Source organism: Budorcas taxicolor, chromosome 21 (genome assembly GCF_023091745.1).
Source record: "Budorcas taxicolor isolate Tak-1 chromosome 21, Takin1.1, whole genome shotgun sequence".
In the NCBI taxonomy this organism is placed as follows: domain Eukaryota; kingdom Metazoa; phylum Chordata; class Mammalia; order Artiodactyla; family Bovidae; genus Budorcas; species Budorcas taxicolor.
Genome location: NC_068930.1, coordinates 68,847,268 through 68,875,116, shown reverse-complemented (window position 1 = coordinate 68,875,116; position 27,849 = coordinate 68,847,268). Strand labels below are relative to the sequence as shown.

Here is a 27,849-nt window from a genome sequence, read left to right as displayed (position 1 = left end):
GAATTACTTATAAATCAGATTAATCAAGACAATCGACTGTTAGACCACCATTTCAAATTCCAGTAAATTACATCTTTAGCAAAACTATAAATTCTAACAAGCAGAATGGGTGTTGAGTTACACCCGATGAGAACTGCCTCTACAAGCTGTCACTCACTCGTGTCCTACACTACAGTTTTAAATTGAGTGCTATGTCACGGAGGAACTTGGGCGTTAAGCTTTCTTCAAACGCCCAGTGAAATTCCTTTCAGAAATTAACTCTGTGTCTTGAGAGAAAAACACGTGAAAACAGGGAAGAGTTAACGGGAGCAATGGCTATTCCACTCAGAGACAGAAAGGGACAGAAGAGATGACGGAAGGCATCCCCAAGGGGTCAAGGCACAGAGGAAGAAGAACCTCCCTCCAACTCAGGGTCACGGCACGGCTCTTGGGGCCGCTGGGAGATTTCCCCATGGCCTAAGTCTTGTCTCGCCGCGGGCCCTTGGGCAGGAGTCCTGAGGATGACGCCAGGACCAGGCTCCAGTGTGGCACAGCGCTGGGTGAGGGCGTGACCCCTAACACAGCCCCTCGGGGGGCTGCTGACCCGATGGTGGGGAGGGACGCAGGGCACTGAGTCGCGGGCAGCGGTGGAGGCCTCCGCCCCAGGCCTAGGCAAAGCAGCACAGGCTCGCGCTGGGGCGCTCAGCTTTGCAGGGGCATCCACTGCAGGCTTACCTCTCTCCTGACCGCCAGATACAGCAAAGCCTGGCTTATCCAGAGAACAGCTGGGTCTTCTGATTAACTCAGTTCCATCAAACTACTCAATGGATAACAGATTCTGAACAAAAAAAAAAAAAAGTGTCTCAAGTTAAATTTTTCATTTACGGTTCAGAAGGCACTTCAAAATTCCGGAGGGCCACAGGGTCCCTGTCATTAGATCGCCAATCCTCCTGGACAGGACCGATGGAGAAGCTGAGAGAGACAGGGCTGTGTTCTGGACCTGATGGTGTCCTGGACGTCTTGTACCTGAATCACCGGTATTAGCTAGTCTGTCAATTACTCTGCAGAGTCAAGCATACAGCACAAAGACATACAGGATGTCTGCATTTTGAATAAATGGGATTGCTGTATCACGGCAGTTTATAAAATAAGTCTCACGAGTCTGATATTTGACTCTAAGTAAATTCCAAAATTATAATTGTACATTTAAGAGGTCACAACATGAGAGGTCAAGTACTCACTGAGTACAGTTTTCTTAATAACCAAATCACCTTGCCAATCTGCACTCACTATCCATTCAGAAGCACGGAAGGAAGGAAGCACCTCGCGTTCAACTGCTACAATGTGCTGACACTGGCAGAGCCCACTAGATGGAGGGACCAAGGCTCTCCAACCAAACAGCCAATAGCCTTAGCGTTTCCTGTGAGACCAGGGAGGACCTGCGGGAGCTGCCCTGAAGGCGGCCTGAGCAGTGGCAACGCCTGGTCTCCCCTCTGCTTGCGCCCCCTGCCAGGTGACACCTTACCTTGAGGCCACACCCACAGGCCGGGCACAAGTGCTTCAGTCACACATTTGCTGGGGGGCTGAGACCAAAATCCTGTTACCGGTGGGCCTGGTGCGGGGCCCTCTGAGGCAGTCCCTTAACTCAGGGTGCCTGCTACCTGCTCTTTCAAAATTCAGTGCATGTGGGAAGCATCAGAGTGTCCATGCATCGCTTTAATCACAAGTCACTGTAATTGAGTGCAAAATAAAGGAAACTTTAGTTGCTTTATTTAGCTTCCAATTTCTGGGAGGCTCAAGAACTGTAATTATTCTGGACAACAAAAGGAAATAAGACTGTGCTTACAGATCTTTTTCTGCCATATTCTTTCTGTAGGACTGCTGTTTATTGTTGCCCTTTCTGTTACATGGGATGTACACATCAGGTGTTAAAAGGTACAATACATTCTACGACTGAGCACCACTTTCTGTAACTGAACAGGCAAAGAAATTACACTGAACATCAGCATCTGGCAGTATTTTTCGGAAAAGAAAAAGTGACTAAAATGGGTTTAAATTGATTAACACTATTAAATCACATCTAATATTTGATACTACATGATTCAATACAGCTATACGATACAATTATACAAAATGTGTTAACATCAAAGAATACAACCAAAATTAAGATAGCAAACAAAACCTATATAACTTTTTTTTTGTACAGGAAAAATACTTTTGAAGTATGCATGTAACTGCCCATTCTTTTAAAGAAAATCTACTGCAAGCAAAGTTATCAACCTCCAGAAAAATCACACATAGCATTACTAAGCATATCCCCAAAAAGTGTACAATATGCACACTTGGAAAATACAAAATTAAAAAAATTGTAAGCAACAGGTGAGCTTCATATTTATAAGAATGTGAAAAGAAGTCCCATTTTTAGCTGTTGTATAAAGAATTGTCTTTTGATGTGAAGTTCATGAATCGTCCTCCTGCTGGGACCACACTTTACAAAAACACTGTGTTTTTGAAACGAGATTACAGAGCAAGATAGAGCATCTTAGCAATGTCATCTTATTAAAGTTTTTTTTTTAATTTTTACTACTTTATCAAAACATGTCCCTTGGGTATGTAGGATTCATTTTTAAAATTCTTTTCTAGAAACAATATACAAAGGAGAGGCGTGTTTATTCCCAATCACACTCCTGGAAGATGCTTCCCGAGGCTGAGGAGGGTCTTCTCTCTTCTTCTCACTGGTTGTTTTTGGCCTTAGCATGTGTTAAGATGTGAGATTTCAGGTTAGTTGACTGAGCAAACTTCTTATTACAACCGTCGAAGGGGCACACATAGGGCCTGTCTCCGGTATGGATTCGCACATGTGTGCGCAAATTGAAGTCCAGTGAAAAGCGTTTCCCGCAGCCTTCAAACGTGCACTGTCAAGGAAAAACCAGAGATTACCCGCTTAGACTCATGGGGCCAGGAAGGGGGCAGCTCAAGGATGTGGGGAGGAGCCTGCTTCTTCTACCTCACTCCCTGCTGCCCTGCCCCAGGGCGGGTGGGGAGCTTTCTAGACACATTCTAGAAATAGGGGCAGGGAGCTCTAACGCTGCCGGGACAGCTCCTAGGAAGACCCGTGGAGAGCCCTCATGAATTGTTTAAATACACAACATAAGAGAAACATTCAACAAAATAGCAAGAAATCTTTCTAAATCTTACATGAGGGTCCTAACACTTCTGTAATTATTTCAAATCATAAGAGACAAATGGTTAGGAAGGTTTCTGATATCAAGTATTAAAACAAAAAGAACCATGCTAGATTAACGGCATTGCTAATCCATTCACTTGTTCATGGGCTTCTAAAAACAAGGCAGAAAACTACTTTAGAAGTTACTCTCCTGATTAAAATTTCAGAAGCTCCCTGTCAATATTCTACAAAAAATATATTAATCACATCAAGCAAACTGCTTGAATCCCAACACACAGAAAGTGCTGTTTCAGGCTCGCTCTCAAGCAATCCTGTGTTTTTCCAGACATGAAGTCCAACCCAGAAGCACCTGCCATATCCTGTCTCTGGTGCCAGAGATACGAGCGGTGCAGCTGAGAGCCAGGGCAGCCCCCAACTGAGTCCCGGGGACCCCACCGCAAGACCCTGCAGTGGCCTCTCTGGGCGGCCGCCTTGCTTACACCTGCGGGGAGAGTGGAGGGGGAAGGGAACGAGCTCTACCTGAAAGGGCTTCTCTCCAGTATGAACCAGTTGGTGTCGTTTTAGTTTGGAGCTCTCAACAAAAGCTTTGCCACACTCTGCACAGACGTGGACTCTGGGGCCGTGGGTGTGCAGATGTTTTCTCATGGCAGAGTTATCCCTGAACATCTTTGTGCAGCCCTTTGAACAGAGAGAGCAGCTTAGTGGTTCACACTGCAAACTGTTACCCACGATTCGTCCACTTAACAGCCTTCACTTACACAGTACAACAAACCCCCACCCTCCCCACTTAAATGTTGCTTCATATCACAGCAGAATTAACTAAATTATTTAAGACAGAAACCAAAAAAACCCCAGCTGAGAAAGGCCTTATCCTGTAATGCAAACTTCTATTTTACAGTGAGGAAACTGAGGCTCAGAGATGTCTTTAAGTAGACTTGCCCAAGGTCACGCTACTAGCAGGAGCCAGGCTGGGAGTAGCAGCCGACCCTGGCTCCACGCCGCACGGCTGCCTCTCCCAGCCGCACCCCAGATGGAGAGCAGCAGCCTGGGAGACGGAGCCACGGTGACGGCGGTCCACCGCCAGCTGCGCCGTGCTCTGCGCTACAGCGGCGGGCTGACCCTCTCCATCGCCTGCCCCTCCCCTCTCTCTGCCCCTCCCCCCTCCCTGACAGAGAAAGCACCCAGAGGGTCTCCAAGGAGTGCAGAGGACTACAAGAAGAGAGGGTCTCCACGGACTACGGAAGAGATGTATTCTGTGAGACACCGGGAAGAGCAGCAGGGCAACTGATAGCTGAGGGCGGGGGTGTGCAGGCTGGGCAAGACGGCCAACGCCGCCGCTTCTGCAGCCGCTGCCCAACAACGGAGCGGGGGAATGATCAGACAAGGACACAGGGCAGCTTCACAGGTAAGGGGTGAGTGGGCGGGGGCCAGCTTCCGAGATCCCTAGGCTGAGTTTCCACTCAGAAAACAGAATTTCAAGAAAACCCTAACTGGGAAAGAAATACACAAAGAAGGTAGAGAGATGATAAGCACTTAAGACAAAACTGTTTTCAAATGCATATTGGTATTTGGCCTCAACAGAAACACCTTTACGTTTCAAAATTTCCACATTAACAACATTTTTTTAAAAAGACAAAGATAAATTTGTGGGAGCACAGTCATCAGAGGTGAGATGGCGAAACTAAATCTATCCTTCTTCAATTGTTGTTTTTTAAAAATTTACTCCATTCAAAACCTCTCACCGGTTTTCTGTACCACCTACGTGATACTTTTGTCAGTTTTACCTCCCAGTTAATTTTAAAACCGGAGAAGGCAATGGCACCCCACTCCAGTACTCTTGCCTGGAAAATCCCATGGGCGGAGGAGCCTGGTAGGCTGCAGTCCACGGGGTTGCTAAGAGTCGGACACGTCTGAAGCGACTTAGCAGCAGCAGCAAGTTTAAAACAGACCCAATCCGTATCTCAAAGTACTTTAGGCTATCTTTAGAAACTAATAATAATAACTACATTTGAAAACAATTAAGTACCCCCTAGCGACAAACAGCTAACAGGTCAATTAAAGAAAATGTGGAGGAAATGATGAAGCCTTAATAGGCTTACTCTAGCACTATGCAAAATCAAATTTCCATAAGGAGCCCACAGTCCTATAAAGGTCCGTGGGTGAGACACAGCCCAATGTCGTAAGATTAGACTTGTTTAACAACTCAAAAAGAAGAAGAAAAAAAGAAGAAACAAAATCCTAACAGAGTATATTGAGTATACAGTGACAATAAAAACACTGGTGCCCTACAGTGATCCCATTTAAGAGTATGTAAATTTAAGGGGCCTTTAAGGAACAACAACACTTTCATCACAAAATACAGTCTCTTGAATTTAGAACCCAGATTCTAGTTCCTCAGTGAGTCTCAATTATGAAGATGGAAATAAAAGCGCGACTTCTTACAAGCTCTCTACAGCTTCTTCCACAGAAATGAGCACTTTTCCCCTAGCGTTACTTACTTTATGAGGGCAAGCTATTGTTCTTGGAGCGTCATCTTCTTTAATTTTTCTTGGCTTCATTCTTACCAAAGGGGGGAAAAAAGAGAGAGAGAGAAAGATTTGTAGGAATGGGTAGATTCATCTGGCATAAATCATATAGTCCCTAAAATGCTTTCCCTGTAAGTACAAAAACTAAGATTACAACATGCTGCCGTGAGGGGGAAGGGAGGAGAAAACGCACGTCCACGGAGGACCTGTGACTGAAGCACTCTCCCACCTACAGGTAAGGATGCTTAAGCACAAGCACAAGGGAGGTGCTGCCTTCAGTCTCAAAGCTAATAAGCTGGTGCATCGTTAGGGTGGCACTGCGGATCTGTGTGATTTAAGTATCTGCTCCTCCTTCCCGACTCTTTAGTAAGATATGGGAGGGTCTTAAGGAGGGTGTGCATCTTATGATGGCAGAAACTACCTGTAAGAGACCATTTTTTAAAGGGTTACAGAAAAGTCCATTTAAACAGAGAATTATCTATCTATATGTACCTTTTTTCACACTGCTTAATTTTTATCATACTATTAGTTGTGGTGGTGGTGGTGGAAGGGAGAGAACAGTTTCAAGCGCCTGGGCAGTCAAGGAGAGCCTTTCGTGGAGTGGCCGCCCGGAGCTTGCTTGGTAACTTACCTACCTGCTGTTTTCACTGAACCAACCTTTGGTCTTTTGTCAAAATTTTCTCTCCAAAACTCCCTACAGATCTGTGTGTGGTAGAGGGGTGAGGAAATAAGAGCTTCTAGAAAAACTATATGAAGATGAACATTCAGTGAACAACTAAATGAGGATGAACTCCTAAATGAGGATGAACATTCAGTGACCACTAAGCTGATGTCCTCTAGAGTAAGCTAGCTGACCCTCACTCTCCCAGACGCAAGACTGAAAGACTGCTGCGGCCATCTGCAAGCCAGCAAAGGGCCTAACAATACCAGCCTTCTTCTCTCCTTATCTGAGCTCAGATACTCCCTTCCTCTGTCAAATCTGAACTTCAGAAATCATCTCATGAAACTTGCCACACCCCGGATGAGCAGAGGTGACACAATTTTATCTGCTAGCTATAACTTATCTCTAAGGAGTCTGGTTCAAGATCATACACATTTCCTACTTGGAATTCTAAGAGAATGTTTTCAGTCTGGTATCCTCCCCAGGCCAACCCTGCGGATACTTGTTCGTTCTTGTACTTGGAAGATTACCGCATCAGTCAGCAAACGTTTTCTAAGTGCCCGTTGTTTACAGGGCTCTGAACTAGCCTTTGTTATCTTAAATACTATTAAGTCTTGGAGTCTGGATCTGAGTCACAGAACTAGATAGGGCAAAATTGGTGCCACTGCGCCACCTGGAGGTCACAGTAACAGAAAGTGTACACCAAGAACCAAGCGTCAACCTTCCCAACTGAGGTGTTTCCTCTTCGAAGACTCCACTCAAATGCTGTCCTGGCCGTGAAGGTAAATGCATGATTGTCCAAATTCACAGAACGGTACTAACCTTAGAGAGGGCGAATTTCACTGTGTGCAAATTATCTCAAAGATGAACCGCTCTCGGCTCTGTGGGTATGAGCACGGGGACAATGGCAGTGAGACGCCTGCGTCAAAAGGACAGCAGGTGTCACCCAGTTACCTCAGCGGCCCCGACCCCACAAAAATGTTTAATTCCTAGGAACTTTTATTACGGAAAATTTCAAATATACCTAACAGTAGAGAACTCTTGATTTGCCATTCACCCAACTCTTCATTTTTTTTAATGTTATTAAGTGGCATTTTTTTTAAATGTCATTTTCAAAATGTATGCCAGTATTTAGCAATATAATTAAGTTTAGAATGAGTGTTAAATGTATCTGGGCAAACACCCTTGGACTCAAGGAGGAAGTGAAGGTATTTACTTGCAGCCACTCTTAAGCTTGTTGGCAAGTCACTCTTCGTCACTACAGAGAGGCAAATGAGGCCGGTACCTTTTACATTATATTCTAATGCAAACACTGAAAAGGTCATTTTCCAAACAAGTATGCTTAGAATTAAAGTGTTCTGTTTTTGTGAGTAAAGACTAAAATTTCTGTGGCAACAACTGGTACATAAACCTACAAAATAAATTCTAAAAAAGATGAATTTTCTTACAAGACTACAAGACTTCTACTTAGAGGATCTTCTTGACCGGCCCAAATGAGCCAGCAACCACTAAGACCTGGAGGCATGACAGCAGCAGGCGTCATGAGTGAGCCAGGATGGGGTGTGTGACTGGTGCCGCAAGACCTTGAGCAAATCACTTAAGTCCCCAGCCTCAGTTTCTTATTCTGTAAAAAGGTGAAATGCTACCTGTCAGAGCTGCAAAGGTTAAAAAAGAGATGCTGTGTTAAGCTTTTGAGAAACAATGGCTGTTATTACTGCCAGCCTGTGCTAAATGGGCTTAGCCAAAAATGAGTTTATTGCTTTAAAAAAAAATCACAGTTGTAGTCAACAACCCAGAAGGCACTGGGGCCTCCAAACCCCCGTCATCAACTCAAGAGCTGGAGTCTGAGAAACGACAGCAAAGGCAAAGCGGAAAGGGCCTCCATGTACTAGAAGTTTATGGACAAGCCAGGGAGCCATCAAGTCTCCTGTTCAATCAAAACTCTAGTCGTAGTAGCTTTCTCTCTGACGCCTGTGGCGTCCCTGCTGATTTCACACGATGTCATCCTGTGCACACTGTGAAGGTTGGATACCAGGACCACAAACTGCAGGAATTTCCTGGACAATTTTCAGCAGGGCATTAAGTAAACCAAAAGTTCCAAGTTAGTTAAACATGCAAATATCCTAGCAGCTAAGAGGCAAGGTTTCTGAAGACTCTTCAGACTGGAGCCACCTGTGCTGACAGGACAGCGGGCCCTATGCAGCGGGCCCATCCGCAAGCGCAGTTCACCTCCCTCTGCGTCAGCTGAGACAGACGAACCGAAGGGTCTAAGCCAGTTCTCTCTTGGGCAATGTACAGTCATTCATGAGATATTTAAGAGTTTCAAGGCACTTTCAGCTCCACCATCACATCTTTGTGTTAACCCAGTGAAAAAACCTCAGGGCGGGGGGCGGGGGAGGGGGGTGGTAACTTAGGACTGACTATTGGTTTTTCTGCTCTTCCTGGACAGGTCTCCTAAGGGCTAAGGTTAATGAAAAACACACAAATTTAACCAGGAAACGATTCTCCAGGTCCCACCCACCATGCAATTTTTGAACTATTTACTAAGAGGACATTTCAAGAAAGAACAAAATCACCATAGTCCCACCTCCGCAATACCATGACTTCAAGTTACTATTTCTTATACCTGTTCACACGCTAAGTGACTTCCTAAGCAGTCTAGGCTCAGTGCAGCTGGGACCTGAGCGTTCTCTGTTTCAAGTTCAGTCCAGAACCCATCACCCCAGTATATGGAGAAGAGGGAAAAAGCAGCTCACATGGCTCCTTAAAGCAAGAACTGAGCCACACGGTGGAGGTGGGTGGAAAAACGAGGCCAGCAGAACAAGCTCTGTGCATTTTTATCAGCCAAGAAGATGAGCTCTGGTCCCCAACAAACTCGAAATTCGGTGCTTCTTTGTCCCAGTCACCAATTTTGGGGCCTCTTCTCAAAATGTGAAGACTGAACAGAACAGGGCACCCCGGGCTCAGCTCTTCCTCCCCACCACTGCCCAACTAGCCACTTCGTTTTACATCATCTTTTCAAGAGCCCAGAGATACTGTGGAAACTGGAGGTGAGGATGAGCCCAACCGCACAGAACCCCAATCCCACACCTTTATTTTGCGTATGTTGTCAAGAGGAGCAAGGTTTCATTCTATTCCATACACAAAACAAAGTCTTTAACTGGTTGACTGTAACAGAAAAGAAACACACACCACATTCAGATAATTACGTAAGTAATGCTTACTGAAGAATCTCACTGTGTGTAAGGATCACATTTCCTGCGCTCTAAGGCCAATACAGCAGCTTCAGTACCAAACAGCGAGTTTTATTAGTCAAGTCAAACGAGTTTTCTCTCTCTAAACAATGTCAAAATAATGTTCCATTTTTAGGCCATGGTTTTTGTAACCTGCCACCCTTGTCAGGATGTTTCTGATTATCCTTTCTTCTTTAGAAAACTCTTTCTGATACCACCACCATCTTCTATCCTCTTGATCATTCTATCTACTGCTGAATGAAATGGACTTTTCTTAAAGAGATTCTTACAACCCACTGACTCTGTATTCTAAATTGAACAAGTTTTCCAGCCTGCTGCGTAGCTGTCTTCTTGATTTTCTTTAGGAAGTCCTCCATCTGATACTCACCCTCACTCTACCAGAGCCACACCCTTAAGTAACCTCTTCAGAAAGGGTGCACGCAACATAAAACGAATCCTTCAGGCATCTGAAACTGTCATTGTTTTGCCCTTGTGTTGGACAGATAGCTTTGCTGGATCAAGAACCCTATGTTATAATTTTCCTCAGAAACTTCAGAACATTGCTCCTCTGTCTTCTAATTATCTACTGCTGTTGAAGAAAATTCTCATTCGGGTTTAATTATCATTCTTTTGTAGGTGACCTATCTTTTCTCCCTGGAAGCCTCAGGTTCATCCGCAGTGTTTCAAAATGTCCCAAATAGATTGATACCTGGTGTCCCTGGGTCCCTGTCCCTGTGGGTGGCCTCTTCCTAAGGAGTAGGGTCCAAGGCAGCCTGACGAAGGGTGGAAAGGCCTCATGGGTGCCTCCTGAGCTCAGAGATGAAACATCCTGGAGTTTCTTTCAGAGGACTGAAGACAAGCTTTAAGATCAGCTGCCCCAGTTCTCCAGCAACACGAACACGCAAAAAGTCATCAACACCTAATTACTTCTACTGCTCACTGCCCAAAAGTCCCCACCTCTCTGAAAACCTTGCCTCAGCCCTCTGCTCTTCCACCAAAGCTGCTTCATAGTATATAATTTAGAGGAATACTTACCCTTCCCTCTCTTGGCCCACCTGAATCTCCACTGGCCCTTGCAATGCTGCACTTTCTTCTCTTGAGCATGTTACACCAAACTCTGCCTCCCCTCCTGCACACCAGCACCCTCCCCACTTTCCTATCACCTAAGGAGCAAAGCCTTCAATATGCATTAACAAAAAATAAGGCACAGCAAAGTGTGCATTTGGATGCCTCTTTTGCCCCCTCCCCAAGACAGTCAAGCTACTTCTCAATCTTCCAGCATCTCCTGCCACCTCAGCACACTTCTTTACACGTACAGTCTGACCTCTAGCTCAGGCCTCCGCGAGCTCTTCTCCCACTTCCTGGCTGTGCCTGCACCCATCCAGCCTGGATACAGCTGAAAAGTATCTCTCATCACGCAGCCCCCTTTCTCTGCTGCTCAAACCCTTCACCAGATGGCTGCTACATACAAAGAAGCATGGGTCCTGGCCCAGTTTTCAGACTCCAATAGCCTGGCTCACATTTACCTGAACTCAATCACTTCTCTGTTGCTGTTCAGTCACGCTGTCGCCCCGGACTCTTTGCCCCCTCACGGACCGCAGCACTTCCCTGTAAGCATCCTAATCCACAGCGAAACTCGGCTTTTGTTTCCTGAATAGGTGCTGGACACTGAGTGCGCACCGCGTGCTGCCTGCCCCAGCATGGAGGCCTCGCAGACACCCATCCACCCATCAGAACCCTTATGTTCCTCAAGGCCCAGAGCAAATGCTCCCCTCCCCAGGGCTCTCCTTGCCTCCGTGTTCCCCCTGTTTATCACTGGGACTGCAGCCCATGCCCTCAATAAATCTGAGTACCATAAGAAAGTTACAACAAACTTTAACAACTGTGTGACAATGTCAAACACAGGTATGATATTTGGCTCAATCTGTCCAAAAACTCTTGGCCTCACTGCTGACTATGTATCCTACAGATTCCATTTTTAGTTGTGCTTCGGGGTGGGGTGGGGGCACAGCAGGGCACTTAGTTACCTAATTCACAGACCTATATTTAAAATATGAATAGCAATAAGAGCTGGAACACGATTCAGTAACAAGAGGATAGGGCTTTACGTTTTTTAAAGCCATGATAAATCAGAAATAAATAAATTTTTTATTCCCTACCACTACAGTTTCACTGGAAAGGAGAAAAGGGTACAGACTTTTATCAAAGAATAATAGGATTCTTATACCCACATGACACGCAGAGAAACTAAGGTTTCAAATGGCTGGAGGCCACCCACCTTGACTCTGGCAGGCAGGGAGAAACCAGGACACCCCAGGGTCTCCAGCTTTTCTCTATTCTGCTCTCCAGAAGAGGAGAGGGAAGAAGTGTCTACTGTTAGAACAGGCGTGCACAGACTTCTTTCTTACTCTACAACCCTGTCCTTGCCTCAATCTCCTGGGCTCTTCCAGGCTCCATCCAACCTCAAGCACGTCAAGGGAGACCACCTGCTCCAGACTTCACCAGTTCATTTCATTTAGAATCTTACGTCTCTGCGGGTTTTCTCCTGTCCTTATAAAAACTGCCAAGCAGTACTAGAAAATAATGTAAAAGGGGACCAAGGCTTCTCTAAGGACCCGGCTGGTTTCAGTCAAAACAAATAAACAGTCACTGGGTTCAGACCTGCCTTCCTGCGTCTTACCTTGGACAGTTGAGCACAGGGTCCTAGACCTAAATATGTGATCCCCTCCTGTCATGCCAGCTAAAAATCAACACAACACCAGGAGCCTAACTGATGACACGTTGAAATTGGAGCGTATGAAGTCCTTCCTATTGGTCAGCTGTACAAACCTAGCATAGACTCAGGGCTCCAGCAGCTTCAGACCAGGACAATACCCGCAAACTTAAAATGTAGACAAAGAAGCCGGGATGCAGTGTCAAGACATCCATTTCCAAACAAAGTATTAAAAACGTGCAGCAAGTGTGTTTATTCATAAGCAACATCAATTACAGAATTTAGAAGTATGTATTTGCTTCATCTCATTCAAATCTAAAACGGTGCCACTTAAAAGCAAAGTTACCACTGAAAATGAAAGCCAACCACTTTTGTTTCAGAAGCTTCCCAGGAGCAAGAACAAACCACTATTGTTATTTAGGCACCAAAAATCACAGCTGGCAACACTCAAGCACTTTCTCTCCCCAGAAGGAAGGGTAACTTACCTAGCAAATTCTGCTAGTTGTTTGGGGTCTGAGAGGTCAATGCCAGGTATCCCTCCAGGAGGAAGTTTCTTTCCTGTCATATATTCTGAATAATCGGGCGGTGAGTTCTCTCCAATGATCTGTTCTTCAACCACCGTCTCATGGTCGATATCTTTTTTTTCATCTGAAAAGCATAAGATGGATCGTCTTAGCTGAGTGAAGTTATGTGAGCAAACACATTTTAAAAACTATAAAAAGTGCTTTCAGCAGCAGCTTCTCAAATGGGGTGATTTACAGCCACTGTCTCTTAACCACTCAAGCCAGTCTTTCCCCTCAATCTCTTAAAATCCTGTTTCAGCCTGAAGGTCACCAAAGTCTCAAGGCCAAAGTCAACAACTCTTCCCTGCGTTCCTTCTGAGCCTAGCGGGGAGAGCTGGCCATTATTAGTTGCGTCCTCAGCACCTAGCTCGCTCCTCCTACGCCCGCGCCTCTGGCTTACTCTCCGCTTCCCTGCTTCTCCTCCTCCCTTCTCGGAGTTCTGCTTTCTGTCCACCACACACACTTCCTGTGAACCACCAATTCTGCATGGCTGACTCAAATTCGACTTTCTGGCCTGCACCTCTTAGTGAGCCTCTCGCCTACCTCTCCAGCTCCTCATTCTTTACTCCAGCTATACTGGCCTTTACCTCAAATGTACCTTGGACCATCCACCTCATGGCCTTTGCCCATGCAGTTTTTATTGACTACAATGTGCACTCATAGCTGTCTGATTTTCGTCACCCACTTCCACTGGACTGTAAACTCTCTGAGGACAGGGATATCCGTCAGTGTTGATCCCCACGCAGCCTTCACAGCCTGGCTCAGAGCCTGCATACAGGTCTGCACGTGTGCTGAGTCGCTTCAGTCGTGCCTGACTCTTTGTGACCCCACGGACTGTAGCCCGCCAGGCTCCTCTGTCCGTGGGATTCTCCAGGCAAGAGTACTGGAGTGGTTCTCTTTTCCAGAGGATCTTCCCAACCCAGGGATTAAACCCAGGTCTCCCACACTGCAGGCAGATTGCTTGCTGCCTGAGCCAGCAGGGAATGTTGGTTCTCAAATGTGTTCGAAGAATGTAGCACAGCTCCACTCATACGTCTCACCACCACCACATCTAACAGGTTAAAAAAAAAAAAGAAGACGGACTCCCACAATCAATCTCCTATATTCCAAACACCAAGTCCTATTTATCATTCTAGGTCCTATGCTGTCTGATCTCACTTTACCGTATCTAGTCTTCTATTTCTCCTTGGGTCAGATTCTCTCAGGGCTGATGGACTCTGTCACTCCAGCCTCAAGAGTCTTACCCTGAACTCCTGGATTATTTATGAATAGTAACACTCACAAACTCTAAATCATGCTGTTTTGAACTTTTGTTGGCCTTGTCTCTCAAGTTAGAGTGAAGCACCTGGAGGGCAAAATCCCAGCCTCCTACTACGTCGGTGACTAAAGCAGAAAGCAGAATGTGCCCAACTCTCAGTGCCAACTGAGAGCTCGTGCTTCTCCATCAAACTGTTTCACCACGAAAACCACCAGAGACAACAGGCTCGGACTCTGTGTGCTTCTCCTTCCCCCACTCTTTACATTAGGGAGCATTTAAGTCATTACAAGGAACCACAGAACGTCCCAGCAGCTGATACTTTATTCAATGTTTACGAGAAGACACTATTTTAATCACCGCACATATTACCCTATGAAGTGGGCAAATTAGCAAGTTCAGTTTACAGGAGAGAGACCTGAGGCACAGAGAGCTAAGTGACTTGTTCAGGGTTAACCAGCCACTAAGTGACAGGCTGAACTCACGAAGTCTAAGACCCTAGCGCTGAGCTGTTAAACTCAGCCCACCTCTTGTTTGGAACTGGAACCAGACCGTGTATCCTGGGTTACCCCATGACATAGGAAGAGGCCTGAGAGAAAGCAGCTGGCTGTATTAAGGACAGGAAGTGTAGTTACCGATGACCAGTTCCAAAGCTGGGACTCCACACTAACCAGATTCTTTCATTTCTTTTCTCAGGGCTGTGATAATTCTTATACCCTCTGATCTCTCCAACTGAGGCACAGCTACTAGGACATCAACCTTCTACTGGTACCAGAATGAACTGGTGTGTAGGGAGGCTATTCCGCCCCCTCCCACTGAAGTTATTTTTCTTCTCATGAAGAAACACTCTTGTTTGTATCTTTTTCATACAAGAAAGATGGCAAGGTTGAGAATCACTGCTGTCCTGAGAGCCGCTGATAAGGATTACGGAAGAGTGCCCGGGCAGGACGGCGGCTGGGTGCTTGGCATGACGGAGTCGCAAGCTCAAGCATTCCTCGTGTTGGCGCAGCGCGTATGAACTCTCCTGGCACTGTTCTCAGCAACAGAGACAAAGCCAGGTCTTTGCCCTCACGGGACTTGCATTCTGGCGAGGAAAGTTGTCTCAGTTTAGGCTGCTGTGAACAAAAATACTCTAGGGACTTCTCTGGCGGTCCAGAGGTTGAGAATCTAACTGGCAACGCAGGGGGCACGAGTTCAACCCCTGGTCGGAGAGCTAAGATCCCACAGGCCAGGGGGCAGCTAAGCCCTCACTGCAACTGTGAAGTCCGTGTACCGTAACTAGAGAGAGGCCATGCGTTACAACTAGAGGCCCCATGGGCTGCAACTAAGGCCCAATGCAGCCATCAACAATAAAGAAAGGTTTAAGGAACACTCCAGACTGGGCTGCTTAAAAAGAGATGGCTTCCTTACATTCCTGGATGTCAAGGTGCCAGCTCATTCAGTCCCGTCTTCGTCGTTCACCACCAGATGCCTCCTTGTATCTTCATATACACATCATTGTCTCGTTCCATTACGTAATTTCTGTCTCTTCTTGTAAGAGCACTAACCCATTCATGAAGGCATCGCCCTCAAACCTAGTAACTTTCTAGAGGCCTCAACTCCTAATAACAGTGTATCAGGGATTGGGGCTTCAACACATGAATTCTGGGGTGACGCTAAAGTCCAATGAGGGAATATTAGATCAGAGGAGTTACTAGTTCCAACAGTCAGCACAGGGTACCCAGAGAACAGTCAGATAATTAAGAATTAGAATATAAAATATGCATAAAATAAACCTAAAGTAGAGGCTGACAAGATTTTTATGTCTACTTTGGTAACACAGACATTACTTATCTTCTAAATCATCCATACTTCACAACTGAGCAGCATCAAGTATACTCATAATGTTGTGTAACTACTGAGCTTGCGCTTTAGCCACTCAGTCAGGTCTGACTCTTTGGGACCCCATGGACTGCAGCCCGCCAGGCTCCTCTGTCCATGGAATTCTCCAGGTAAGAATACTGGCGTGGGCTGCACTGTATCTCCAGGGCATCTTCCCAACCCAGGGATCAAATCCGAGTCTCCTGCATTGCAGGCAGATTCTTTACCATTCAAGCCACCAGGAAGTCCATGTATAACTATTACCACTATCTATTTCCAAAACTTCATCATCCCCAATAGACACTTGCTACTCATTAAACAACCACCCCTCTTCCCCTCAGTCAGTGGTAACCTCTAGTGTACTTTCTGATTTCATGAATTTGCCTACTCCAGATAACTTTTCTAAGTGGAATCATATATTCTTTGTCCATCTGTACCTGGCTTGCCTCACTAAGCATGTTTTCAAGGTCCACTGTGTTGTAGCAAATATCAAAATTTCATTCCTTTTCACAGGTGAATAATACTCCTATACGGCATAATATGGCCTTTAGCCTATCCATTCATCTACTGAGGGCACTTGTGATGTTTCCACCTCTTGGCTACTGTGAACGATGCTGCTATGAATGAGGTTGTGCTCATATGCCATCGATTTTAGAAACACAGTTTTGCTGTAAACACAGCCACGCTCATTTGTGAATATCCTGTCTACGGCTGCTTCCCTGCTGCATGAACACATGGAGGTGCTCAGCAGCATCTGGACCCACAAAACCTGAACTCCTCCTCATCTAGCCCTTTACAGAGGAAGCCTGCTCATCTAGCCCTTTACAGAGAAAGCCTGCTCATCTCTGGTCTATATGATGGGATTTCACTCAGAAAATGGGATTAAGCTATAGTGGAATTCCCCTCTTGGAAACAAGGAATGATTTCTGGTATCATTGGCATCAAGGAATCAATGATGGGATTTACTACCAAAAAGGACACTTATCAACAGGTCTTTGAAAACTCCACAAAAACAAAGTTCTGTTGGTCTAAGTTCTAAAGAACTGCTATGGTTACTGTATAATTTCACAATATGTTTATAAATTTGTATATCTTACTTATTCCCTAACAGTGTATTTCAGAGAAGTTAATTTAGAGAACTCCTTGAAGGCCAGTGCACAGAAACCATAAAACAGACAATTGTTAACTATTTAACAGCATTTAAGAAAATCAACTATTCACACAGGAAGAAAACCACATTTCAAAGACTGCTAGAAAAATGACAAAAGATGCTACTGCCAGAAGAAATCAAAGACATCATATGCCTCATTTACAGCAAGAACTGGACACGCACTACAGCAACAGGTCACATTATGTCAATGTTTGCTATGATTTGGCCATTTTATCTGATTTTTGCAAAGAAAGTCATCAGATGCTTTTGCCAAACAGAAATTTATGATGCTCTAAAAAGAGAAAAGCTGCATTTACAAACCACATATACGTAAGCTTCCCTCTTCAAAAAGTGTGAGTTAAAGGGAATGAAAAAGAACAACAAGAAAAAACCCCCAAATACAAGTATTAACTCACGGGTTTTTTTGTACGATTTTATTTAAATATGTTTTACTGTTATGTATTCAAACAATTTCACTGTTTGCAATGGCCATTATTATACCCCTTCCATTTCATAATTACTGCTGAAATAGATTCACTGTATAGTGGGGGAAGATGTTAACTGATCAGCTCTGAAACACATCTAAGCAAAGCCTGTTCATGAAGTAAAGTATCTAAATCTGCTTTAAAAAGTGTATATATTTATTTTTCTCTGGAGTCTTCCTTGAGGGCAGCACTCAGTCAATTATCTCATTGTTTCAGGAGACAGGATTAATCCACAGCAGAAGTGTCATCAAAATTAGTTTCTATACACCTGAATCTAACACAACACTGCAAGTTAAAATGAAAACCAAGTCTCAGTATTCTTGCTTGGAAAAAAGCTGAGAAAACAAGTCACTGATTCAAAGAAGTAAGGTGAAAAAAAAAAAAAAACCAACAACAAAGTAAGGTGGCAGGGGGAAATGCTGTACTGGGAGCTTCCAGACAAAACTGCGCGCTACATGATTCTTGTACTCACTAATGCTCCTGCCAGAGGCAAATGATCAAAGCTAAATGGCTTAAGATGGAAGGTGCGGAAAAGCCAACTTTAGCCAATACCATCCAGGAATGGGGTGCCACACCTTGAGTTATTTCAGCAGAAACAGCTATTCTTTCACATTTTAGAATCTTTAGTTTCTAAGTTACCAAAGCGATAGCCAATCCCAGCCTAGTTTGAGAGACAGACTCAAAACATTTAGTCAAAAACAAATGACTAAGGAGCTAAACCATGCCAGAGGCCCAGAAAACAGAATCAGAAGTGGAGCTTCACATGCCCTCCATGCTCCAACCAAGCTGCTCTGCTTGCAGTGTTACTCAATTCTCATAACACAACCTTCCTCTCCTTTCTTGCCCACCTCTCATCCCCGATCTGGCCTTTCCAAAGCCCACGTCAAGATCTCTTTCCTTTAAGAGGCCTCTCGCTCCTCACTGACCCGTGTTTGGCTTCCTTAATTTATTAAAAGGTAGACCACCTAACTTCTGTTGTTCTTCAGTCAGTCGCCAAGTCATGTCTGACTCTTTGCGACCCCGCGGACTGCAGCGCGCCAGGCTTCTGCTAAAACAAGGTAACACATTAAATGGCAACCAGTGTGTCTGGAAAGAGGTGTGTACCTTTATTCCAAAAAACAAACCTTTATTCCCCTTTGCCCTCCCTCTTGGGCCTAAGGGGAAGAGTAGGTCTTATGGCTTAACAGTTTTTAAAGAATGTTGAATGAGCAAGTAAAGAATCACCTTCAATTACATTGCTTAAATTTAAGTCTTCTGGCCTTTCAAAGACATTACGTGAACTCTGACACTATACTAGTTGGAATCGGTGCACTGCTATCACTCATGGCTCCCTTCATATAGAAAATAGTTTATCTTAGAACTCAGTCTTGACTAAGAAAAGCTTGATTCCCCTAGAAGTCTATCCTGTCTTAGGATCAGCTGTCAGCAGTATGGTTTCCTTTTCTATCTTGATTGCCAAGAAGCTCATTAAGGTTGACACTAAGATTTCCTTTTTTTCTGTGATCCTGATTTTCTGTTTTCATCCATTTCATATATTTACCTATTTCTCTACTATTTGTGGGTCACCTGGGCTAGATTTTGTTTCTCCACATCTTCCATCTTAGGCCTTTAACTTTGGTTTGACCGTTCTAGGTAACTTTTGGCCATTATTTACTCACCACTGCCACCAACCCAAACTCCACCAAAATGCATGTGTGTGTCATGCTAAGGCGCTTCACTCATGTCTGACTCTTTATGACCCTATCAACTGTAGCCTGGCAGGCACTTCCATCCATGGGAATTCTCCCAGCAAGAATACTGGAGTGGGTTGCCACGCCCTCTTCCAGGGGATCTTTCCAACCCGGGGATCGAACCTGGGTCTGGTTCTAAAGAACCTGGCAGGTGGGTTCTTTACCACTACCGCCACCTGGGAAGCTCCAAAATGGAGCATAGCTATAACTGAGATTCATTGCTAAGCAACAAGCAAAAATCAGACACAGGCTGTTTTCCACATTTCTCCACTAACAGAGGCCTCAAGTGGGGACACTATCATTTACTGAGTACCTATTTCATGTCAGTAACTGTCACATTAATTCAAACAAAACCTTTATATTAACCTCTTGTTTCTGGCCAAAGAAATCAAGCCTCAGAAACGGGAAGTGGTAGGACTTCCCTGGTGGTCCAGTGGTGAAGACTCTGGTCCTGCCACTACCTGGGGCACAGGTTCGATTCCTGGTGGGGGGACAAAGACCCCACATGCTGCAGCACTGCATGGCCAAAAAAAAAAGGAGAAGAAGGGAAAACAAAAGAAATGCAAAGGAACGTATTCAAAGAAGCACAGTTAAGTGATAGATCCAGGATGTCAACCTAGAATCGATTAACATCCATGCCTTTTCTGACTCTCTGCGACCCCGTGCACTGTAGCCCGCCAGGTTCCTCCGTCCATGGGATTTTCCAGGCAAGAATACTGGAGTGGGCCGCCACTGCCTTCTCCAATGGCTGTAATAAATGCTTCTTTACCCTCGCCTCACCCTTAACTATTCCTTTTCTCAAAGCAGCAATAAGAGGAGAGTGACACTGTGGGTTCCAGGCCAGGACTCAGCCCGACAACACAGCTTGCAAGCACTCATGCAGTTCTTTCCTGAGGCTCCTCTATGTGCCCTGGACCATCTGCAGGGTTTCAGCCCGAGACTTACCACTTTACAGAAAGCAGGCAGACAAGCAGCAAGCTAAAAGATAAACCCAAGACAACTTCAGACAGTGCTACAAAGAAAATAAAACGGGGTTAGGAGATAAGAGTCCTAAGTGCTAATTTGAAAGGATGCAAGGGCAGGCCTCTCAGAGCTGAGACTTACGGACATCTGGGATCGGAGCACTGGACACAGAGGTGCTGCTTCCAGAGAACAAGTGCGAAGCGACAAGTTCAAGAAACTTGGGAAGGGTGGAGCATAATGGGAGCAGAGGGATAAGAAGGAAGTCTGGAAGGAAAGCAGGGGCCAAATCATGTGTGGCCTGGCAGGTTATGAGAAGTCTGGATTTTACTGAATGCAATAGTGTGCCTCTGGGATGTGTGTGTAGATATAAAACGTTAAGTTTACCAGTCTAAAATCATTTTTAAATTTACAGTTCAGTGGCGTTAAGTATATCCACACCTGTTGTATTTGTAGAATTTTTAGGCAAGGGAGTAAATTCATATAATTTAAATCTTAGAAATAAAATTCAAAAAGGAATAATGTGTGACCCAATCAGATCCCCAAAAGTGAAATCCACAGGTCTGTATTTGGTCCTTGTCAAGTCTATAAAAACGTATTCAGTCTAAGAATCACATGTAATACTACAAATTACAAGTGAGATACCGAAAAAATGCAAAATTCAAAACCAACTGTCAATTCGGAGTTGTGGCAGCAGTGTCCCTCCTTCAATTTTTTGGTGATGCTTAGAAGCGAGAAGAAAGGGGACAGAAGAGGACTGAGCTGAGAACCGTAACCCTGTGGAGTGTCTGAAGAGTGTGTGACGCTCTGTGAGGCACTAGAAATTCTACCTGGAGCTTTTGGCTCTCCCAGAAGAGGAGACAGGTCCACCGCACAACAGCTTCCACAAAACACTGCCTCTCTCTCCCTGCCCCTCAGCTCTTACACTCACGGGGAATAATTTACACAATAAAGAAGAGTCCATCACAACCATTTACATTAGCTTAATGTTTAATCCTATCTGAAACCACAGTGTAAGACTAAAGTAACTGAATAGTTAACAAAAATTTTGCCCTACAGAGTTCCCATTATCTCACCGTGTCATGTTAAAATTGGGTCGTTTTGCTTTAAGAAATTGAGTATATTGCTTCCTTTCCTCACAAAGGAATTCATAAAGTAGAATGTCTTCGCGGTAAAGGAAATGAAAAATGCCTTCACGGGTCCTCCTACTCCAATAGGGCGTTTTACAAAGACCCCAAGGGCAGAAGCTGAGACATGCCAAGGTCAGCTCTCTGGGCACTGCCCTCTAAAGGGAAATTTGATGCTACTACTAACAAGATTCTCAAAAACCACTGGGCTTGCTGTTATTGATAATTAATCACTAGGCTAAACACAACGGGACCTACTAACACAAGACCCTTCAGACTAAGAAACAGATCCTCTCCCGACCTGTTCACCATAAACAGGAAGACACAAGTTTACACAATATAGTCCACTAGCTTCCAAGACCTCCCTGCATCTTCCTAACCATCTGCCAACAGTAAAGAAATACTTGTTTTTTTCAATGTCCAAGTGGTGTTGCAGATGCCAAATTTGGAAAATACTGAGTACAGTGAATGGTTAATACTGTAGAATACAACTCACTAGTAAATGTTCCAGATTTTAAAATTACAAACAGTTTTCACTTTTACGCTCTTCCTATGGAAGTAGTAAGGGCAGTTTATAAACTGATCACCAAATGTAGATCTTGAGAAATGTTCATTCTTAATTGCTTTTGCTAATAACCTGTTATGCCCTAAAGTTTCCCAGCCTTAAAAAACAAACCGATCTTACTAAAGGAGACTTCAAAACAAATAGAAAGCCTTTTTGTAAATATTCACCCGGGAGTATAGCATATTTTAAAAAAAAATTACTCTTTATTTTCTCCCAAAAGCCTGAAATGTTAGTTTTAGGTAGGTCAGGAGTCCTGACCTTTCTGATACGGATTTTTCTTTTCCTACTGGAGGAGACAGCTGTTGACTAGGGGTGGGAGGGAGGTTAATAACCAGGAGACAAAAGTCTGACAGCAGAGGCTTGTAAGTAAGCCAGGCTTCCAGAGCCACTAGGTCAGGAAGCAGGATCTATGAGTCAGGCTGTCCTATGTAGGTCATGGGGGTGACTCGATTACTTTGGAGGGTTCTCTGGGCTTGGCTCCATGGGAGTTTACATTTACAGCTTCTTTCCTTAGTGATAAACAGCATGTTAAAAAAGGAAAAACAGCGGACTGTCAGGACTAGTAATTTTTGGCAAACTTGAACTTTCTGAATATATGAAAGTGAGAAAAAATTTAATACTTTTTGACTCTCTTTCAATTTACTGCTTTTAGTATCAATGGTTTTCTGGTCTTAGATGTTTTACTCAATCTAGCACAAAGCACTTCCATATTCTAACGGAAGATAATTAAAATACTTACAGCCTTGAGTGAAGGTCACATATTCTAACTACCTGAAACCTCAAGATTCAAAAGCCTTTTTGGTTCCTCTCAAAACTAAATGTTTTAAATACAAAGCTTTTACTATTAGCTTTCCTACTCAACCCAATGATTTTGTTAAGTGGTTTAGTTTTTAATAAATTCTACAAAATAGGATGTCCCTCCTAAACTACTGTGATGAACATCTAGGGGGGGGGAAATACATAATACCATTCCTTAAATTTAGCAATAATTAAATGTTCATTAATTATACACTACGGGGACTTCTCTGGTGGTCCAGGGGTTAAGAATCTGCCTTGTAATGCAGGGGCTCACAGGTTTGATCCCTGGCTGGGGAACTAAGATCCCACATGCTGTGAAACAACTAAACTCATGTCACAACTAGAGTCCGTGTGCCACAAAGGAAGATCCTGTGTGCTGCAACTAAGACTCGAACCAACCAAATAAACAAATTTAAAAAAAAAAAAAAATTATACACTACGAAAGATGCAAGAACAAATATGGGCCTTAACCAAAGGGTTATGGATATTCAAAACACAGTTAAACTGTGATTAAATGCTAAAACACGTTCGGTCGTAACTAGACCTTAATTTTCTCATCTGCAAAAATAAGCAGCTTCTGTGGCATAGTATTCAGCTGTAAAAAGTAACGAAGTACATTCTACAACTTGGAAGAACCTTGAAAACAGACTAAGCCAGACGTAAGAGGCAATATAGTGTATGATTTCATGTAAATGAAACGTCCAGAATAGGCAAATCCAGGGAAAAAGCAGATTAATGGCTGGGTGGGGAGAGTGGGGGAGAGGGAAATAGCAGCCAGTTTTTCTGGGGTGACAAAAATGTTCTAGAATTAGACAGTGGTGATGATTCCACAACCTGGTTAACAAACTAAAAGCCACTGAACCAGGTACATGTGATGTTAATTAATTAAAAAAGAAGGGGGGGCAGATCTCTAGGGACCCTTTCAGAACTAAAACTACTCTACTACAGGAATACTAGACTCCCCTCTGCCATCCCATCCCAAAGATGCCAACCACACAGTTCAATTACTCTGTGGGAAATTTAAACGAAGATGGCATACAAGCAAAAGCAGCCCATAAAATCCAACTGCTTTGTTTCTCATTACTTTTTTTTTAGCCAAGAGGTACTACCAATTAATAGAACCCTGATAGACCCTACGTGTATTATTATTTTTTAAAAGCACTTTAGGTTAACTAAACTTGAGCTTAGACCAAGGGACTGTTTTAAAAATTCTCTTGCCTAGGATCAGATGTAATCAAGGACATGAAAGCACTGTGCATAATGCCTACCAGTCAACACACACAGAAATTAAGCCTAACAATTAACCTGCTTTGATTTCTTCATCTGTTATCAGTTATCCTATTTCATTTCTGAAGATGAAACTAAACACAGAATTTGAACTTGGGACATGTAGAGTTAATCACAAACTATTTCACTTCTCTTTGGTAATAATTCCAAACCACAAGGACAAGGAAGAGGAATAGTTTACCACAAAACATGTAAGAGAAAACAAGCAATTCTATGTTACTGCCATCAAATGTTTATAACCACCTTTATGCTGGAGCAGGCAATGGCATCCCCATTCCAGTACTCTTGCCTGGAAAATCCCATGGACGGAGGAGCCTGGAAAGCTGCAGTCTATGGGGTCGCTAAGAGTTGGACACGACTGAGCGTCTTCACTTATGTAGAGTACTGCAACATGCCAAACAACTCTTTAAAGAAGGGGACTTTAAAATATCCCTGAAACTGTACAAGCCTGGAGCAATCACTTGCAGAGGAAGTAATGACTTTTAAGCTAACCTGATACATAACCACTTCAAGTAAAGTCTACATTATCAAGCCTTCCTTCGGGTATGGCGAAGTGGGTTAGCAATTTGGTAAGATCAAATGCAGAATACGTAAAGTATCCTGGTTTGCTAAATTACATAAAGCCAACATGATCGTACTATGAGAAAAAATAAATATAGCTTCATGTGGTTAATGTTATCTTTACCTAAATACCTAATAATATCCTGAATTCAGCAAGTGGTGGTTTAAAACGTAACTAAATCGTGTCCAACTCTTCGCGACCCCATGGACTGTAACCTGCCAGGCTCTTCTATCCTTGGGGTTTTCCCGTAGAATACTGGGGTGGATGGCCATTTCGTTCTCCAGGGGAATCTTCCCCACCCAGGGATCGAGCCTGGGTCTCCTGCATTGCGATTGCAGGCGGATTCTTTACCAGCTGAGCCACCGGGGGAAGCTCTGAATTCAGCAAATTCATCAGTAACCAGCACAGCCTCCCATAATCCACTGTTAATAATGGAAAAGTATGGCTTCTCGTTCCTACATGACCACTGTGCAATCATTCTGCACTACCAGAAAGTATACCGAAGGTATCTTTGGATAGCCTCTTAAATACTAAGATATGTCTCATTTAAATACACGGCTCCTGCGAAACTCTGAGAGTTCCACAAGGCCCTCAGAAACCCAGAGCAGCAGAGCTGTGAGCAAGTGCTATTATACTCTGAGGGCACCTCCGCTCCACTGCCAGTCCTGAGTCACAGATCCACAGAAACCTGGAGCTTTCACAGCAGACAGAACCAGACCTGCTTCAACCCAGTCTTTTTGCCTATTTCACTCGTTCTCGTGAATTTTAACAACCCTAAACACGCAACGTTCAGATTTCGAGGCTTCAGCCCATTCTGAGAATATATATTAAACAGAGTGGGCGCAATTGTGGTGAAAAGGATTCTACCATTTTAATTATCCACGTACCAGATTATCTCGTTATGGCAGGATTCTCAACCTACTTACTATTTCAACCAAAATTTAACAAGATAGCCTGTGGACAAGGTAATAAGATACGGACAGGAAAACACTACTTACAAAGTAAAATCGAAACAGATTTACACATGCAGACAAGCCTTTTCTGCCCTTTTTTTTCCTGGTCCTTGTTCAGAACAGTGTTGAAGAGCAGAAAAGACCCTTTTCTAGAACCCCTTCTTTTCACTGGAAGTTTTCTAGCAAGACACGTGGAAACTTAAAAAAGACTCGATTTTACCAATTTAACGGCAAGCGTGCAGAACAAATAACTTAAGAAAACAAAACTCCCTCAAGGGCGAAGGAGTCAGTCCTCTGCAAAAACCCGAGACTCCTCAGCAGGCGCCGCGGGGGGGGGCAGAGGCGAAGGCCCCGCCGCCGCGCGGTGACAGAAGCCCCGCCGCCGCCGAGCCCGCACACGCGAGCCCGACGCGCCGCCGAAGTCCCGCCCCGCGAGGCGAAGGGAGGCGAGTCGAGGGAGCGCCGCGCGGCCGGAGGGCGAGCGCAAGGCCGCGGAGCGCGCCTCCCGGGAGCCGCGGCGGCCCCGGGGCAGGGGCGGGGGGCGGAGTCGGGCGCGCGCCGCCCCCCAGAGGAAGGCCGGGGAAGGGCGGCCCGGGCCGGGCGCGAGGGCCAGGCCGCGCCGCCCCGCCGCCGCCCCCGGGGGCCTCGAGGCGGGCGGGCGCCGCGGACAACGGGCCCGGGGCCGGCCGTTGGCCGAGCGCGCCCCGCCCCGCGCGCCCCGCCCCGCGCCGCGCCGCGCAGAGCGGCCGCCCCGCCCGGGGAAACTACGCCATTGCGGCCTAGCGGGCGGCGCCGCGCCGCCGCCGCCATCTTCGCCGCGCCGCCGCCCGCCGCCCCCGCCATCTTTTGGGGCCGCCATACTTGCCCCGCGAAGAAGATGGCGGCGCCCATCACACACATAAAACATGGCTTCCCTTCAAAACAAAAACATCCCCGGGGCCGGCGCGCGCCGGCGCTCACCTGAGGACCACATGGTGACCGAGAACTCGCCCTCCAGGGTCTTGATCTGCACCTGCTTCTGCTCCCACTTCTTGTTGCCCGCGTCCGCGCCGCCCGCCGCCCCGGCCCCGCCGCCGAGGTAGCCCTTCTTGCCGCTCTTCTTGCCGCCGCCCTTCTTGACGCGGCCGCCGCCCGACGACGACGAGCCGCCGCCGCCGCCGCCGCTCTTGCCGGCCGCCGCCACGGTGACCAGCGTCTGCTCGATGTAGTCGTCGTCGCCGCCGGCCGGCGCGGGCACCGGGATGAGGATCTGGTCCTCGAAGCCGTCCTCGGCGCGCAGCCCGTCCGAGTCGTCGCCGCCCACCACCTCCTCGCGCGTCTGCACCAGGATCACCTCCTGGTGGTGGTGCACCTGGGTCGGGTCGTCGGTGACGAGCGGCTGCAGCGCGATCATGGGCGGGTGGTGGTGGTGGTGGTGATGGTGGTGGTGGTGGTGGCCCGCGTGCCCGTGGCCGCCCCCGCCGCCGTGGTCGCCGCCGCCGCCGTCCTCGTCGTCGTCGTCCTCCTCCTCCTCCTCGCCCACCACCGTGGTCTCGATGGTCTCCACGGGGATGGTCTCCACCTCGATCTCGTGCAGCTCCACGATCTCGGCCGGCATCTCCGAGCCGTCCGTGGCGATGTAGAGGGTGTCGCCCGAGGCCATGACTGAGGGCTCGGCCGCCACGGCCGCGGCGGCCTCAGCTCCGGGGCTGCGAGGAGGCGGCCGGCCGTGGGGAAGGAAGGCTGAGGGAGGAAGGCGGCGGGCGGGCGGGCGGGCGGGGGGGAGAGGGGGCGGGCGGCGGGGGGAAGGGGCGGGCGCGGCGGCGGCGGCGGCGGGCTTCCCCGCCTCCTCGCCTCGGTGCGCCCCGCGCTCGCTCGGCCGCTGCTCGCCCCGGCGCCCCGCCGCGCCGCGCCTCGGCCTCCCGCTCTGGCCGCGCCTCCTCCCGCCCTCCGGGGCCGGCGCTCTCCGCTTCCCCCTTTTCCTCCTGCGCCTCCGCCTCCTTCCACACAAATACCAACTCCTCACCCCGAGCCCAGATCTCGCCGCCGCCGCCGCCGCCACACTCCGCTCAGGCTCGGCCTCGCGAGACTTCCGTGCTGCCTTGGCCCGCCCCGCCGCCTCGTCCCTACTCGCCTGCTCGCCTGCTCGCTCCTCCTCCCGGGCCAATCGAACGGCCCGTGCGCCGCAGCGGCCCCGCCCACCCAGCCCGAGTTCCTCCCGGATTGGGGGCCGCCGGGACGGCTTCCCCCCTCCCCTCCCCCCGCCCGCGCGCGCGC

At 46.4% G+C, this 27,849-nt stretch overlaps 1 protein-coding gene across 1 annotated transcript; it reads right to left on the bottom strand.

Annotated features, from left to right (window-relative positions):
• Positions 1-1,727: 1,727 nt before the first annotated feature.
• On the bottom strand, positions 1,728-27,311 carry YY1 (YY1 transcription factor). The gene is made up of 5 exons (XM_052659676.1): positions 26,554-27,311; positions 12,784-12,946; positions 5,665-5,725; positions 3,686-3,844; positions 1,728-2,894 (listed from the first exon to the last, which is right to left on the bottom strand). The coding sequence occupies exons 1-5, from the start codon at positions 27,233-27,235 to the stop codon at positions 2,712-2,714; spliced, it is 1,248 nt and encodes a 415-aa protein (XP_052515636.1). The 5' UTR covers positions 27,236-27,311; the 3' UTR covers positions 1,728-2,711.
• Positions 27,312-27,849: the final 538 nt, after the last annotated feature.